This window comes from Lynx rufus, unplaced genomic scaffold, assembly GCF_022079265.1.
Source record: "Lynx rufus isolate CCGP_SWC_20201006 ecotype Redwood Valley unplaced genomic scaffold, mLynRuf1.p SCAF_2, whole genome shotgun sequence".
In the NCBI taxonomy this organism is placed as follows: Eukaryota; Metazoa; Chordata; class Mammalia; order Carnivora; family Felidae; genus Lynx; species Lynx rufus.
Genome location: NW_025814834.1, coordinates 67,058,124 through 67,072,253, shown reverse-complemented (window position 1 = coordinate 67,072,253; position 14,130 = coordinate 67,058,124). Strand labels below are relative to the sequence as shown.

General features: G+C 40.6%; 1 protein-coding gene across 1 annotated transcript in view; it reads left to right on the top strand.

Annotated features, from left to right (window-relative positions):
• The window catches only part of CSRNP3 (cysteine and serine rich nuclear protein 3), a 76,557-nt gene extending 62,810 nt beyond the window's left edge, over positions 1-13,747 (top strand). The window contains exons 3-4 of the mRNA XM_047082501.1: positions 10,019-10,315; positions 12,686-13,747. Of these exons, the coding sequence (XP_046938457.1) occupies positions 10,019-10,315; positions 12,686-13,747 (1,359 nt within the window). The remainder of the gene's footprint in view (positions 1-10,018; positions 10,316-12,685) is intronic.
• The last annotated feature ends 383 nt before the right edge of the window (positions 13,748-14,130 follow it).

The following is a 14,130-nucleotide window of genomic DNA, read 5'->3' as shown; positions in this document are numbered from 1 at the left end:
TAAGATCAAAGGCCTATCACCACTCTGGTACCATTTCCAGTTACTTCCAGGGGTTATATACTTTTCTCAATTTTTCAGTCATGTGTTCCTTGAGTAATGCTTGGTTGTATGCTCTCTTTCTTAAAAAAGAAAAAAAAAGTTGCCAGTTGATAACTTCCTTTAATAATCAACCTTTTAAAACTATTTAAATTTTCTTCATCCCAAATCTCATATTTAAGGCTGTGCTTTATTCACTTAGTGACTTACCCATGCAACATAATTCTCCCCCCTTCACCTCCAGCCTTGTTCCTCATATCCCTTCAACAGTCTCATGATTTACTAACCTCTAGGTAAATATCCTACATGCTCTGGAAGATGTAAAGGATTGGGGGGTTGTAAGAAATGGTTGACATAGGCTATTATCTCAAGTCTATAGTTTCTAAATTTTTGGATATGTCTTTAACCGCATCCTGGTTCTATAGTTCTCTATTAGATGAGTCAGGGTCTGCTGGCCATGGTATATTTTAACTCCATTTATCCTTATGGAACTTCACTGTTAGACTCCATAGAACTTGCTCAAGAGCATACTTAGTGCCAGTGCTTCCAGAATGTATCCTTAAATGGAGCCCTGCTCCAACACCAAATGAAAAACTTTGATACCTGCCAAACACCTGTTGTGTCATGTGCACAACCTATTTTAACAAGTACAGAAAAAATATACCTAATCAAAGTGATGGAGACTGACAGACTGGGCTTCAGCTCTGGGCAAATGCAATACATTAAAGAATATGTTCTTTTAAAATACTGATATTTTAACTTTAATGGAACAATTAAGCATATGTAATCAAATCTTTATATTCTTCTTGTGCAATACACATTGATCCTCTGGTTCAGGAGTAATCGATTTAACAGATTCTCCTTATCAAACTATGGAATGCATCCAGTGGTGTGCTAGAGCCACAAAAGTTTCTCACTGAGGTGTATTGTGCATACATCTTCCCAATAGTAGTTTAAAATCAGCCATGATGAGACTATTTACACCATGGGACTTGACAATCACAACATATTAGAACTTTTTTTTTTTCCCAGAGACATCATTGTTAAATATCTACCAGCACACTGCTGGATTCATTTGGCTTAATAGCCACCACTAGAAGAAGCAATGTTGATCTAAACCAGAAAGGGGGATAATGGAACATATGAAAGTTTATGTGTCTTGTATGTTGATATTATCCTCCTTTCTGGTGATTTTTGTGGTGGTACATAAGCCACAGACACATTGTGAATCCAGGTTGTTGAATTTCTTATAGGCTGAGACAATAATCAAATCTTCCTGGTTCTTTGAGGGCATAATTAAATTGGTTCCAATTTGCCACCTGCTGTTAGCAACTAATGAGCAGAAGAATTATACTATAGGATTTGACTGAATATCAAAATAACATGAATATTTCTCTTTAGTTTGCCAGAGAATTAGTGACTACGTTGTCTATCCAACTCATACCGCAAAACCAAAATTCTTTCTATCAAATATATGTCCAGTACAAAGCCACTTACTCCACATCTTTGATGCCCAGAGCACACTGCTTTTTGAGATAACCAATTCTATTTATCCAGCTATAATTGTTAGAAAGTTCTTCTTTACATTGACTAGTATGCTCCCATCTAATTCTATCTTTTGACCCTAATTCTGCCCTCCAGGCACACAGAATAAATCCTGTCCCTGTTCTCTAAACTCCAAGTGTTTGAAAGCAGTAGTGATGAATATGCAAATGTTTGACAGTAGGCTATGTGGGCTCCTTGTGTTTCAGTTCTATAGGATTAAACATCCTTCGTTCTTTCTACTAATCCTCCTAGGGCATGGATTTCAGAACTTTTATGAGCTCGGTTAAGTTCTCCTGGATATAATGCTGTTTGTTAATGTCTACCTCAAAATATGGTACTTGATCTGGACATTGTACTCCAGATGGGATCTATCTGGTGTATAGGAATATGTTATAATATCCTCTCCCAAGTTAGGGATGCCCTATCCCTGAGAATACACTAAAAGATACAGTAGCTTTTTAGACCTTGATCAATTTGTTTGTTCATATTAAACTGATAGTAAATAAAAGAGCAACAAAAAGCAAGAAAACAAACAAAGCCCAGGTAAATCAATTCCGCTTCATCCTGTAAATCAAAACTTTATACATCTCCAGGGCAAGAATTCTCTTTACTGCTGAACATGACCTGTGATCAATGAAGTTTGTTCTTTAATTTGAATAAACTTCATCTTGTCATACTCAAATGTGATAAGCCTACCCCTTAGTCTTCATTCAAGATATGACTTAATGGGAATGCAAACTCGTGCAGCCACTCTGGAAAACAGTATGGAGGTTCCTCAAAAAACTAAAAATAGAACTACCCTATAACCCAGCAATTGCACTACTAGGCATCCAAAGGTGTGCCGTTTCAAAGGGACATATGCACCCCCCTGTTTATAGCAGCACTATCAACAATAGCCAAAGTATGGAAAGAGCCCAAATACCCATCGATGGATGAGTGGATAAAGAAGATGTGGTATATATATACAATGGAGTATTGGCAATCAAAAAGAATGAAATCTTGCCATTTGCAACTACGTGGGTGGAACTGGAGGGTATTGTGCTAAGTGAAATTAGTCAGTCAGAGAAAGACGAATATCATATGACTTCACTTGATGAACATAAGGGAAGGGAAACAAAAATAATATAAAAACAGGGAGGGGGACAAAGCATAAGAGACTCATAAATATGGAGAACAAACTGAGGGTTACGGGAGGAGTTGTGGGAGGCAGCATAGGCTAAATGGGTAAAGGGCATTAAGGAATCTACTCCTGAAATCATTGTTTCACTATATGCTAACTAATTTGGATGTAAATTTTAAAAAATAAAAAATAAAATTTAAAAAAAGATATGACTTAAAAATTATATTTAACAAGACAAAGCCCAGTTCAGGGTATTCTCTCAGAGTAGTGATCCTCAAGAGGAAAGGAGGGAGTTTCCCCTTCATGCCACAATGACCTCCACCTGAAACGTGGTATATGTGGCACATCCCTCATTCCCAGCCTCACTGGTGTCCAAAAGAGCTAAGCATCACTGTTATTAGAGACATTTTCAACTTCTCAGATAACTAAAAATTCATGTATCTAACCATTATTAATGAGTTCACCTCTTATTAATGAGTTCACATTTTGTCCTTCCATGTATAAAACATAAAAAACTTTGTCCAAGAAACCCAAAACGAGATCAGTGGTTTTCCAGCTGGGTTCTATGGGGTCAGGATTCTGTATCTCACTCCAGCTTTCATCTATTTTATAGCTTCAGATTTTGAATGGAGTTTAATTTGACAAATGGACATTCTCTCGTTAGTGAACCCAAGCGATGACCCTGGTAGTCACTGCACTGCTCTCTTTCTTCAGATGTACAGAAACCATCTGTTTAAATAATCCTTTCTAGAATATTATCTAGAATTAGCTTTTTTTTTTTTTAACAATTCACTCCCATTTTGATCATCTTTTGTTTCCTTTCCCCATAGCTCTTCACACATATTAGACTGAGCAACCATAGCTTTAAGCTTTTTCATTGCTCCATAGCATGAATGGCCTGGACCTGGGCATGCTTACATAAAACAGCTGAGTACTATCTCACTGTCTCCCCTTCTTTTATTTTATTTTATTTTATTTTATTTTATTTTATTTTAGAGAGAGGGAGAAAGCATGAGCAGAGGAGAAGGGCAGAGGAAGAGAGAGAATCTTAAGCAGGTTCCATTCTCAGCAGAGAGCCCTATGTGGGGCTCGATCCCACAACCCTGGGATCATGACCTGAGCTGAAAACCAAGATTCAGACACTCAACCAACTGAGCCACCCAGGAGCCCCCCATCTCTTTTTTATATGTTAAATCCTTGCTAACATATCTGATCTCCCTTCTGGTTTGAAGGTTTTCTCCTTGATAGAGACTATGGAATCAGAATAGGAGCTAAATAATTCTTCTTTGTGCCTTTGTATCTACCCTTCCTTTTCATTTGTCTATCATTTCCTCCTCCCTGCTACTTCTGTAACTTGCACATGTATTTTGTTGCCCTTCCCACACTGTATCTTATTTATTGCATGATCATCTCTCCACCAGGCTGGAAGCTCTAGATGGCAGAACTCTCATACATCTGTAAATCCTGACACCTAGTACAATGGCTGGCAGTGTAGCATAATGATTAAGCATTCATTCATTCATTCATTCATTCAAAAATATTTCTTTATCAATTACCGTGGAACTGCAGTTAACAAAGTGCTTGGGGTACAGTGGTGAACAAGACAGACTTGGTCTCTCTTCTCATTGTGTGCACATTGTGATGGGGGAGATACACATGAAACTAATCACCAAAAATAATATATTAATACAAAATTGGGCAGCATACTATGCTGATTAAATTCAGGCCAGAGTTAATGAATTAAAAGTCAGCTGAGATAATCAAGACTGGTATGTTAGCTGCTTCTGCTGGCATTTCCATTAGAAAGTCTACCACTAGGGGGCAGGGGCTGGTTAGCTCAGTTGGTTAAGCATCTGACTCGGTTTGGGTTCAGGTCATGATCTCACATTTCATGAGTTCAAGCCCTGTGTCAGGCTCCGTGCTGGCAGTGTGGAGCCTGCTTGGGATTCTCCCTCTCCCTCTCTCTCTTTCCCTCTCCTGCTTGCTCTGTCTCTCTCGAAATGAATAAATAAACTTGAAAAAAGTAAAGAAAGTCCACCACCACATGCTCACAAAATAGGTACCCAAAAGAAATGCCATAGTTTCAGCTTGTTTCCTGTTTTCTTCTTTTCTGAGCTCTTATTCTCTGTGTCTGAATCATATTTTTCATTGCTGAATGAGCTAAATCTAAGGAAGCTTGTACTGCTCTTTCGTCTGCTATGCCACAGCACTGAGATCGGCTCTTGGAACGTGGCTGCAACCATATCTTTTTTTCCCTTCTGTATAAGATTTCACTATTCCTCGAAGAATGTTTAAACTGTCTTGAAAGCCTGGCTTTTCCTTTGAGGTCAAATAGACCTGAGTTTGATTCTCAATACAATCACTAATAAGCTAGACTCTGTCAAATTACCTTCTCAAGGCTTCAGCTTTCTCAACTATTTAAAAAAAATACTTCATAAAATTGTTGTACAAATTAGGTGAGATAACCTATATAAAGTATGGAGCCCAATGACTGGTTTTCATTATATGGTTGTGTTGGTCATACTCAACATCATTATCATCACTATAATAGGCAGTAATCAGTGTTTACGGAATTGAATTTTTTTTCACCTTATTTCTTTCCACTGTCATTTTTACATGTGTTAATAACTTTGTAATAACTCTTTCTTACTAAAAGTACCTTTTAACTGCTAAAAGGAAGTGTTTTCATTTTTGTGGGGTTTTGTTTTGTTTTGTTTTTAGCATTTTAGTCAATCCACATTTTCAGTACTATTTCCCTCTCCATATTCACTTTGCGTTGAATTAGTTTTTTCAGGAACTTAATCCACCCAAAATTTCATCTCACTGGAATTTATGGTGGAATTCATTCACTACATGGCATGACAAAAAAAAAAAGGTAGGGAATTGAATGCTGACTTTCACTTGAGCCCCCCTTTTCCTGTACTTGACCTAAAGCAGTCTGAGAATCATTCCACTAATTCTGACAGTTATGTATCCCATCCTGTATGTGTATTTAGATGGCCAAGGGTTTTACTCTACTGGGCTTTGGGAACTATTTGTTCATATTTATCAGTACAAATCAGACAGCTTTGTAAAATGATATGTTTAAATTCTGTCTCTTTAAAGAAAGTTATAGTCCTTACAACTGTAGAATGAGTCTGGACAAGTTACATGGTGACTCAAGATTTAAGTCTCATTTTAATTATCATTCTTGGAACAAAGCAAGCAAACACACACTCACACACCCAAGTCCTTGGCCTTGAGATTCTTCTAATATCATACAAAGAAATGCACACAAATGTAGGATAAATCTAAAATAAGGTAAAGATCATTTAATCAAATCATGAGTTAAGTCTTACTTATCACCTCTAAAGTGACAAAGCCAGGAGAATACAGGAGCTATTCTCTAGATGCCTACAGTTTATTTACTTTTTTTCTTTGCTTATGGACCAAGATAGGAAGTGATCCTGTACAAATTCACTCATCTGGATAATTTGCAGGCCAATAAAAGGACCATGCTCTGTCCCATTTCACACCTTTGAAGCTATTGTTGTTCAATAGTTTCAATGAACAATGCTGTTCAACCAGCATTAACTGATATTTCCATCATATCACATAATTACCATTTCTTTTTCATCATGGGAACATTTCAAATGTACTCTCAGCAACTTTCAAGTGTGTAGCACAGTTTTGTGAGCCACAGTCATCATGCTGTACATTATATCTCCAGAACTTATTCGGTTTTTTTTTAAGTTTATTTATTCATTTTGAGAGAGAGAGTGAGTGAGCAAGCACGAGTGGGGGAGGGACAGAGAGAGAGGAAGAGAGAGAATCCCAAGCAGGCTCTGTGCTGCTCACATGCGCCCAACATGGGGCCCAACCTCACTAACCATGACATCATGCCCTGAGCTGAAATCAAGAGTCAGTCACTTAACTGTTGAGCCACCCTAGTGCCACTGTAATATATGAATTTTAAAGAGCATTTAAACTCAGTAGGTTTGGCCTGGGTTTTAAAGGAGCAAATGAATAAGAGTGCAAGAGGGGCTGGGGAAGCAGAGTATCTCTCAATGACTACACACCATACCAGAAACTGTGAGGAAGGGGAGAGAAGGCAACTGACTAGGATGAACTTGAGTATTTCCAATCTTCATTAGAAATGGCAGAGATGGGCACCTGGCTGGCTCAGTTGGTTAAGCATCCAAGTTTGGCCCAGGTCATGATCTTACAGTTTGTGAGTTCGAGCCCCACATTGGGCTCTGTGCTGACAGCTCAGAACCTGGAGCCTGCTTCAGATTCTGTGTCTCCCTCTCTCTCTGCCCGTCCCCCACTCACACTCTGTCTCTCTTCCTCTCTCTCTCAAAAATAAATAAACATTAAAAATTTTGGAAAGAAATGGCAGAGATGATAGTGGGAAGGTGAGGAGAAAACCTTGCCAGATCACTTCAACATTAAAATGATATTTTGAGGGACGCCTGGGTGGCTCAGTCAAACGTCTGGCTTTGACTCAGGTCATGATCTCACGGTCCTTGAGTTCGAGCCCCGCGTCCAGCTCTGTGCTGACAGCTCGGAGCCTGGAGCCCACTTCGGATTCTGTGTCTCCCTCTCTCTCTGCCCCTCCCCTGCTCATACTTTGTCTTTCTCTCTCTTAAAAGTAAATAAACATTAAGAAAAAAATTTTTAATAAAAAAAATGATATTTTGAAATCTGGATTAGGGCCCCTGTGGGTTCCTCAACAAAAGTGAAAACAGTATGTAGCTCTATGTGAAGAGGTTTTAGATTCTTAATTGAATTTTTATCTTGAAATGAAATTCTTTATTGTAGTTTAAATATATAGGAATAAGAGACACAGATCATATTTCTAAGAGCGCTTCTATTTGGAATAATCATCATCTATAGTTTGATTTTTAAAAATTTTTAGATTCCAACTGGTAATTCATGTTCCCTGAACAGTTTTCATTGATATGTTAGCAGCCATTTATATCTTTAAAAAATCAAACTCTGTTGATATAAAATGAAAGTGTTTTCATTATTTTTTGATGTTAACCACTTACACAAGGGAGCATAATTTAAGAACACAGAGATTAAATAGGAAGGAAATATTAAATGAGTCACGTTAACCAAGTCCTGGGTGTTCTCCATGGGCTGTGGAGTCAAATCTTGATAAGTTTCACATAGGCCAAGAATTAGTGAAAACAAATCTAAATGACACAAAGGTGACAAGATGGGAAAAGTAATGCCTCCTGTTTGTTAATACAGCTTTGCCTAACACAGAAGATTGAGTATGTGCTAGGTAATTACGCATTTGAATCTCCCAGAAAATCAGATCTTCACAGAAGAAAGCTGTTTCTGTTAGCAAATAAGAATTAACAAAAATGATAATAGCAATCAATCAGAGTAGCATCCTAGTACAGGACATTACAGAAACATGGAAACAGCTTAACCAAGACATACATAAAGAAATGCCAACAAAGGAAATGCATTGCAGATCACACTGAGAAACAAAACCCAATAAAGGGGGAGGCCCATCTTTGCAAGAACACAGATTTAAGCTCTGAATTATTCAGAAAAATATAATTAGTGGCTTTTGAAAACGCAGTTTAGAGACCCACTGTAATAGACTTTAATACATACTTGCTACTGGGGTGTTTCCTCTTCTTGAGGGCAAAGACCAGTCTTCTACCTGTTTTAGAGTAACTTGTTCTACAAATGTTGTGCAAGACGAGCAGACATTTTTAATAAATCTTAACTTGATGAATGAGGCATGTCTTGCAATACGAATAGTACGTGACGCTGAACATCACATGACCACACCTGAGCCAATGGTTCTTGAAGTTCGCTTTGTTATCAGGTGCTTTGTATTATAAGCATGTTTCCGGAATGAATTATGCTCATAAACCAATGTTTTATTGTATTCAGAGTTTTCCGGTTTGTGATTTTTGGTCAATAATAAATATTTTTATCTAAACGTTGGACTTTTTCCTATGAAGACAAAAGAATGATGTCTGATGTCACCAGAGTATTTTAACTGTGTAATAAATGAACTGTTGTTAAGATAAAGAATAGCATGGTGATGATTACAATTAATGAAGTTTATGAAGTAACAAATTTAAAAATTAAAGAATCAAAATAGCCTCTATATTTAGAATAAGCCCTTACAGAACTTCTACATTTATTCCTGTGCTGCTTCTCAGGATATGTTTCTTGCTCCTATTCAGAGAAAAACGTCTCTAAGTGCTTCTTTATGAAGGAATCTCAGTGTGCTGATATAACAGTGAGAAGTGAAATACTGATTCAGGGTTTACTGATGGATGAAATTCATTTAGAACGGACATATTAATAGAAGCAGAATAGTTATGGGTATAGGAGACATAGCTGTCCACATGAGCTATGATGCAGAAGGTATTGCTTTGGGCATGGGTTCACATGAACTCCTTTGAGGGCCAAGTTTATTGTTTCAGTTGCCCGTTGGCGAGAGCCTGCCGGCACTGCCCTCCTCTCCTTGTCTTTTGGATAGCATGCTGACCTGACTGATGACTTCATATCAAGTCCTCATTCTTGGAATGTTCTGTAGAGTGACCATGTTTGGAATCCCAATAGCACAGTGCAGCACAGTGTTATTTCCTAGTTCATGGTTTTGCTGGCGCCCAAAAGACAGAGTCGTTATTTCAAGGACACGTTTGCTGATTTAGGTGGCAGTGGCTTCCACTAAGATGCTATCACCTCTGAACAAGGACACATTTATTCCACCATCAGAGCTGTCCATCACGAACCGAGTCTAAAGATAGCTTTCACTGATGAGCCTCTGTAACCTTTGGTCTTTTTCACATCGCACTGGCTAAAAACTCTAACAACTATAGCTCCTTACATTAGGAGGTTAAGAGTTCCAATTAAGTCTTCTGTTACCAGTACATTTAAAAGCCTATCATTTGGATGTCTTCCTTTTTCTTTCCTGTGACTTCTCTAAAGAGAAAAATAAAAGGAAATAATATGACCCACAAACATTTATGGATTATGGGGACATGATGTTTTATACTAGTTTTATTCTTGGGGCACCTGGGTGGCTCGGTCGGTTAAGCGTCCGACTTCGGCTCAGGTCATGATCTCATGGTGCGTGGGCTTGAACCCTGCCTCGGGCTCTGTGCTGACAGCTCAGAGCCTGGAGCCTGCTTCTTATTCTGTGTCTCCCTCTCTCTCTGCCCCTTCTGCTGCTCGCACTCTTTGTCTCTCAAAAATAAGTAAACATTAAAAGAATTATAATAGTTTTATTCTTATCAAGTGTAAAAGTAGGGAGTTGAGCCCCTGCCGATGCTAAGTCTATTTGCTGCTTTGTATTTCTAGATGACCAAGAATGGCACAGTGGAATCTGAAGAAGCTAGCACTCTTACAGTGGATGACATTTCTGATGATGATATTGATTTAGACAACACGGAGGTAGATGAGTACTTCTTTCTACAACCCCTGCCAACAAAAAAACGGAGAGCACTGCTGCGGGCCTCTGGGGTGAAAAAGATTGATGTGGAAGAAAAGCATGAGCTGCGCGCCATCCGTCTATCGAGGGAGGACTGTGGCTGTGACTGCCGAGTGTTCTGTGATCCAGAAACGTGTACCTGCAGCCTGGCAGGCATTAAGTGCCAGGTAAGGACTTGGATTTCAAGGACTCCAAAGATGGGACATTATACACCACCCCCCATGTGACAGACAATGAAGTTTCTCACATATAGAAAAAAACTTTGCGACAAGGCAAGACATATGGTTCAAGGGAGAAAAACTAATTCAGGGACATTTATGGGTATACATAAGATGCTGACACGTATAAAATACAATGTGAGATCGACCGTAGCTAAGTCGATCAGAATTATTTCCTCCTGGATTCATTTATTGCACTAAGCTTATTGTGGGTTTTCACAAGCACTCAGATCGTGACATGTCTGACATTTGAGTTTGTATTTTCTGATCCAACTATGGGGTATCAAATGGTGGTAGGTGAGAGGCGGCGTATATTGGTGGAAAAATTACAAGACTGGGACTTAAGAAAACGGAGTTCTACTCCTGGCTCTGCTTTTTGCCAGCTTTGTGAAATTGCCAAGTCAGGTAAACTTTCTGGGCTCGGTTTCCTCGTCTCAAGTGAAAGGACTGGACTAGATCAGAGTTTGGCAAACTATAGTTCACAGGCCAAATCGGGCCTGCCACACCTGTTTGTATAAGTAACATTTTAGTGAAGCCTGGTCACTTTGTGTTTCTTTGTTTGTTTTGGTGTTGTCCATGACTGTTTTCATGTTTTTACAGCAACAGTGAATAGTTGCCAGAGACACTTTATGGCCCACAAAGCCTAAGATAATTTATTCTCGCCCTTTATTAAAAAGGGGGAAGAGAAAGAAAGAAAGAGGGAGAGAGAGAGAAAGAAAGAGAAGAAAGAAAGAAGAAAGAAAGGAAGGAAGGAAGGAAAGAAAGAAAGAAAGAAAGAGAAAGAAAAGAATGGAAGGAAGGGGGAAAGAATGGGAGAGAGAGGAAGGAAGGAAGGAAAGAAGGAAAGAGGGAGGGAGGAAAGAAGGAAGGAAGGAGACAAGAAAGGAAAAAAGGAAAGGAAGAAAGGAGGGAAAGAGGAAGGGAAGGGAGGGAAGGAAGGAAAGGAAAGGAGAGGAGAGGAAAGGAAAGGAAAAGGGAAAGGAAAGGAAAGAAAAAAGAAAAGAAGAGAAAAGAAAAGATGTAAAAGAAGACTTTACCAACCCCTGGACTAGATTCTCAAGTTCCCATACATCTATACCATTGATGCCCCATGATTAGTTAGTTGTCTTTATTTTACGAGGAAACTTGGCTTTTTTGATAAGAACAGCCACTCTGGCAGGCAAAAAGAGAGGATAGTTGTCATCAGCTAAACAGTTGCTTAAGGTGGATTAATAGAGAAGAAATTCATGAGTAAGAAAAAGCTATAGAATCTGGCTCTGACCTCTGCCTCTAGTTTTTACTGAATCCAGGATGACTGCTGGAGCCTGCCTTCTCCTCTGTAGTAAAGGAGATTCCCTGCCCCTGGAGAAGGGGCAAGCAGGGCAAATTCTTCTGGGTGCCTGTGCTCTGATATGCATGTAGGTTAATTGGTAATATCTTGGGAGTGCCCTTGGATTGCTGATAACTCCGCCTATCACGTGACTGAGGAGTTCGGTCCAGTGACGCTCGCTGAACGCAAACACTTAGGCGGCAGAGTCCAGTGTCTCTCATTCTGGGATATTGATTACATGAATATCCCTTTCCCTCAAGAAGCTTATAGTCTACTGGAGTGGGGAGGAGTGGGGGAAATACAGGACCTAAATGCATGGGTCCACTAGTCACAGTCATAAATGTGCGTGACTGTCACAGCCCTGCAGTACACATTCGTGCACCATGTACCAAGGATCCAAACAAATGAGAAGAAAAACCAATGAGAACGAATTATCAGGCTGCGTGATACTAAGTGGTGTCAATCTGGACACCGCAGGCAAAAGAGTTCATTTTATAATAAGCAAAACGGGGGGGGGGGGGTGGCTAGTATGGAAAATGTCATATAATTTAGATGATTAAAAATAGCAGATGGGGATGCAGGGGGGTAAGTTTGTGTAGTTTAAACTGGGCATGTGAGCCGGCATGCAGTAGAAGTGAAGGGAGCTTGGGGGAAAGAATGGACTTGGAAAAAATGGGAGCAAAAATAATAGGATGGAGAGAAGGGAGGGGAGGAGGGGAGGGGAGAATGGAAAAAGAAGGAAGCACGGGCTGGGTCAATGAACTAAAACTCCACACTTAAACAACCATAGCACATTTGTATGTTGAATATAGGTTTTAAAGCTATAGGTTAACTGTTACGTTTGAAGTCTTCACTTCCCCTTTGCAAAGTCTCTTTGCAGTCTCATTGTCATTGGTTCCGGCACAAGTGGGATTAAGCAATCCCAGATTCGAAGGGGTTGCCCGGAGGTACCGGATTTTTATTTGGCTTGTAAGAGTTCCGTGGGGCTAATCTGTGTTCTTCCTTCCAAGGTGGATCGAATGTCTTTCCCATGTGGCTGCACTAAAGAAGGATGTAGTAACACAGCAGGTAGAATTGAATTTAATCCTATCCGTGTCCGGACTCACTTTTTGCACACAATAATGAAACTTGAACTGGAGAAAAACCGAGAGCAGCAAATCCCCGCGCTGAACGGCTGCCACGGTGAGATAAGCGCTCCCAGTAGCTCCATGGGCCCCGTCGCGCACTCCGTAGAGTATTCCATCGCGGACAACTTTGAGATTGAAACCGAGCCCCAGGCCGCAGTGCTGCACCTGCAGTCGGCCGAGGAACTAGACTGCCAGGGAGAGGAGGAGGAGGAGGAGGAGGACGGCAGCAGCTTCTGCAGCGGCGTCACCGACTCCAGCACACAGAGCTTGGCCCCCAGCGAGTCAGACGAGGAGGAGGAGGAGGAGGAGGAAGAGGAGGAGGACGACGACGACGACGACGATGACGACGAGAAAGGGGACAGCTTCGTGGAAGGCTTGGGGACCCATGCGGAAGTCGTGCCTCTTCCTTCCGTCCTCTGCTATTCCGACGGCACGGCGGTTCACGAGAGCCACGCGAAAAACGCTTCTTTTTATGCCAACTCGTCGACCCTGTATTACCAAATAGACAGCCACATTCCAGGAACTCCTAACCAGATCTCCGACAGCTATGCCGAAAGAGATCCTGTTAAGAACGGTACCCTGTCGCTGGTGCCTTACACCATGACCCCGGAGCAATTTGTGGACTATGCCCGGCAAGCGGAAGAGGCTTACGGCCCCTCCCACTACCCCGCCACCAACCCCTCGGTCATCGTGTGCTGCTCGTCTGCGGAGAGTGACGGCGGCGTGCCCTGCAGTAGCTTGTATCCCGAGCACAGGTCCAGTCATCCCCAGGTGGAATTTCACTCGTACTTGAAAGGCCCCTCCCAGGAAGGGTTTGTCTCTACACTGAATGGTGACAGTCACATTGCCGAGCACCCCGCTGAAAGTTCTTTGAGCCTGGCGGAGAAAAGCAGATTGCACGAAGAGTGCATCAAATCACCCGTGGTGGAGACCGTCCCTGTTTAGTAGCGTAAATTATTCTAGGACCAACTCTTCTCTTATTTAAAAGCACTGTATTTAATTGGATTTCCTGGGCCCATGGTTGTTTAAACTGAGGACCAAGAAAACCTGGACTGTGGTGAATCTTCCAGACTGTATTTTGTTTTCTCCTTTCCGGCCACACGACTGTGGCGTTGCACAAATGCAGTCTCTATGAGGATTTTAAAAGATTTCAGACTGTTTTGATAGAAAATGCTAATTAAAAAAAAAAAAAAAGCATATCTCACAGTTGCCTACCTGTCAAACTGTGTGAAACCTGCCAAGCTGTGTAGATCAGAGCTTCAAGTTCTGGATTATCGGGCCTGTGCAAGATTGTTGACTAAGACTGGGAAATAATAAGATTTAGAGTC